The sequence below is a fragment of the Notothenia coriiceps genome, unplaced genomic scaffold (genome assembly GCF_000735185.1).
Source record: "Notothenia coriiceps isolate Sejong01 unplaced genomic scaffold, NC01 NC01_scaffold00003965, whole genome shotgun sequence".
Lineage (NCBI taxonomy): Eukaryota > Metazoa > Chordata > Actinopteri > Perciformes > Nototheniidae > Notothenia > Notothenia coriiceps.
The window spans coordinates 1-3,218 of record NW_011336666.1 but is presented as its reverse complement, the minus strand read 5'-3'; the positions used below and the strand labels follow the sequence as shown (position 1 = coordinate 3,218).

At 42.3% G+C, this 3,218-nt stretch overlaps 1 protein-coding gene across 1 annotated transcript; it reads right to left on the bottom strand.

Moving 5' to 3' along the window:
* Positions 1-694: 694 nt before the first annotated feature.
* On the bottom strand, positions 695-2,548 carry LOC104941817 (RNA-binding protein 28-like; the record flags this gene model as incomplete). Its single annotated transcript, XM_010766957.1, has 9 exons — positions 2,467-2,548; positions 2,255-2,347; positions 2,058-2,129; positions 1,827-1,926; positions 1,497-1,735; positions 1,330-1,396; positions 1,107-1,216; positions 943-1,016; positions 695-830 (listed from the first exon to the last, which is right to left on the bottom strand). Coding segments are annotated over exons 2-9 (883 nt in total), but the record flags the coding sequence as incomplete, so codon positions are not given.
* Positions 2,549-3,218: the final 670 nt, after the last annotated feature.

Here is a 3,218-nt window from a genome sequence, read left to right as displayed (position 1 = left end):
GCTACCTGTCACTCTCCTTTAACTCCTCCGGTGACTTTCTTTTATTTGAAGATAGTTTTTTGCCCGGCGCTCACGGGCAAACGGGAGTCTGCTCGTGCTGGTTCCGCAGTAAACAGCTGTTTGCTTTTCACCCAACAACGACAACCGCCTCACGAAACACTATGTTGTAGCGTTAATAAACGAAACAATTGAACAACATTGCTTGTCAAAGTACCTATACCACAGGACAATTTTATTTGTTTTAAGCAATATTTTTAGTGGCCCGAGCGGGCAAGTGGAAAGTACGTTATGCTGGCCCGGGGTGTCTAAATAGTGCTTCCGAGCCAGCGGGCCATTTATAATGTCGAGCCCTGCTCTCTGTCACTGTGCATGTGTGTAATGTTTGTGTGCAAGTTAGACGGGGCCTGCGTGTGTGCCTGCGTGTGTGACTGTGTCTATGAGGGAGAAAGGAAAGCTCATTTTGGCCGCGGCGGGAAATTGATTTGACAACATAATACTCGATGTTCACGATGTGGTCATTTACGACATCGCATGTAGTGCAATCCACGATGTATCGTGTAAACTCGATATATCGCCCAGCCCTAACTAGGGCCCATGCAAAGCTTTCTAAAATGTTGTTAATCTTACTAATAGAGGGAGATAACTGACAGGGTGCAAAGAAGGAGAAAAGAAGAGCATGAAAGGGTGTACTCACAGCCCTCTCTGGCCAGGTAGAGGTTCCTGGTGCCTGTTTCTACTTTCACTTTGTCCACTTTCAGCTTGGAAGCATCCTCTCTGGTCACTGCTGCCACAATCATCAGCTTTCTGCCATCCAAACGGATACCAGCGCTCTGCAACAAATAACCCAAAATTACAACAAGACAGCAAATGCACAAAACTGGAAAACAAATTATTCCATGACAAAAAAAAAACAATTATAGTTAATTACTCGGAATGTATTACCTCAGCCTCATCCTGTGATGCAGCCAGACATTTGTCTGCAGCCTCTTTATTCTTAAACTGAGCAAATGCACAACCTGCAAGAAAAAGGCCAAAATAAGTCCATTAACCGGTTTTTGCAAACAATAAAGATAAGAGTTTTTTTCATCCAAGCACTGGTAACTGACCTTTTGAATGTCCTGTGTCTGGGTGGAGAACAACCTTTATGTAATTAAGCTCTCCATACTTTAAGAGTATTTCCTCCAGATCCTCTTCCTCTGTGTCAAAGGACAGGTTCCTAACACAGGCAGAAGGAAGATAAACAAAGATGGCAGTGAATAATTAGTGAGTAAGCATGAGTAGATATTTTGAAAGCATGTTTAAGATTAAGGAAAGAGAACAATGTCAAACCTGAGGAATATTGTTTTGCCTTCTGGTACGTCTGAAGGGAGAAGCTTCTTGACTTTCTTCTTTTTGGCTGGAGATAAAGGAGCAGTGTCAAAACAACATTTTCATTGACATTTGTATTACCATTACATGCAAAAATAATAAGAAAAACATAAGCATATAATTGATACCTGATTCTTCATCTTCATCATCTTCGTCATCCTCATCACCCTCACTCTCATCTTGATCTTCCTCTGAATCAAGGTTACTCTTATCCTCGTCGTCATCGTCGTCTCCCTCCTGGGACACATCATCATCTTCTTTCTCATCGTCTGCCGCCTCCTCCTCCTCCTCCTCCTCACTGTCTTGTTCCTCACTATCATCTTCATCTCCCGATTGGGACTCCTCCACTTCAGGTTTGGTAGTGACTCTGTGAAGATGTTTTAAAGAAATAACCCGGTAAAGTAAACCAGTTTTAACCTGTTGACATATTAACAAAGCTTTACATGTGAGATCCACACTTTTTCTTTGCAGGAGCTGCTTGCGGCTTTTCTTCTTCCTCGTCTTCACTGTCACTCTTTGAGGCTGACGGTTTCGCTGTTGCCTCAGTAACTTTAGCTCCTATTAGGTAAACAAAAAAAAGTGTTATGAATAGGAATTATTGTATTTTAATGTAGACATTTCTTCCCATGAAGAGTAGGAGAAACAAGGCATTCATTTTCATTTTTTTATGTGTGTTTTTGAAATATTACCTGCACTTGCGGAAGACTGTGTGGCGATAAACTTGTCCTTAGGCACAGCCCAGTCAATTGCTACCTGCCGACCTGTGAATGAAACAATGACATTTAAAAACACAGTCACAAGAGACGGACTGATTCTTATTTTCCAAATAATATGCCAGCAATGAAAAGTGTTTCTCCCACAACAGTAAAATGTCTCACTGACTAACCTTTTATTTCCTTCAGATTCATGGCAGTTAGTGCTTTTGCTGCCTCAGACACATTTTTAAATTGGACAAATGCAAATCCTCGCATCTTCCCATCTGTAGAAAAACATTAAAATAGGAAATAAGCAATCAACCAACTTAAGGGGCACACAATAATTCAACTATTAATTACTTTGATTATTTGTCCATCCGGTTAGAATAACAAATATTTTTACCAGGTTTGAGGGCAATTTTGTTCTCACGGACTGTTCCAAACTTGGAAAAAACTTCTTTTAGATCATCTTCCGAGCACTGTAACACAACAATTGGGACAGATCTAAGCAACTAGTGTCCCGCTTTAACAGCATTTATGTCACTGAACTTCAGAGGATGGTTAAAAATGGTGCTTGTCAGTTACTCCATTGCTCAACCATAGCGTACAGCAGAGTCCTGCATCGGGTCGGGTATCCGCGGGTACCCGACGGGTGACCCGCAAAAAAGGTGATTTGCGGGTGGTATTTTTACAAACGCTTTTTTCCGGGTTCGGTTCTGGGTAAAACAAAGATGATGCGAGTCGGGTTGCGGGTGTTGCATAATAAATATAAATAATAATAATAATTTTGTTTAATGTTTAAATCCTCAGACCTCTCCCCCGCGGGACCGAGCATAATCATAACCTCTGCAGCGCATCTATCTGCTGCTGAGCGCGCCACATTCTGAATGGCTGAGGTGAAGCTCTCTAGCGGAGAATACAGCATTTTCAATAACTCTTCGTCAAGAGCGAAATCCAACGTCTGGGAGGCTTTTGGTGTCATCCTAGATGGAGAAAATAACCAACATCCCACGCTTTTTGAGCCAAATATGCAACTGCGTGTGTTAATAATTGCACGTTTTCACCGCTCATATATATGCGGCTTCGGGTCGGGCTGCGGATCTTGTGCCGGCGGGTCGGGTCGGGTTGCGGAACTATTTGGTTATATGTGCGGGT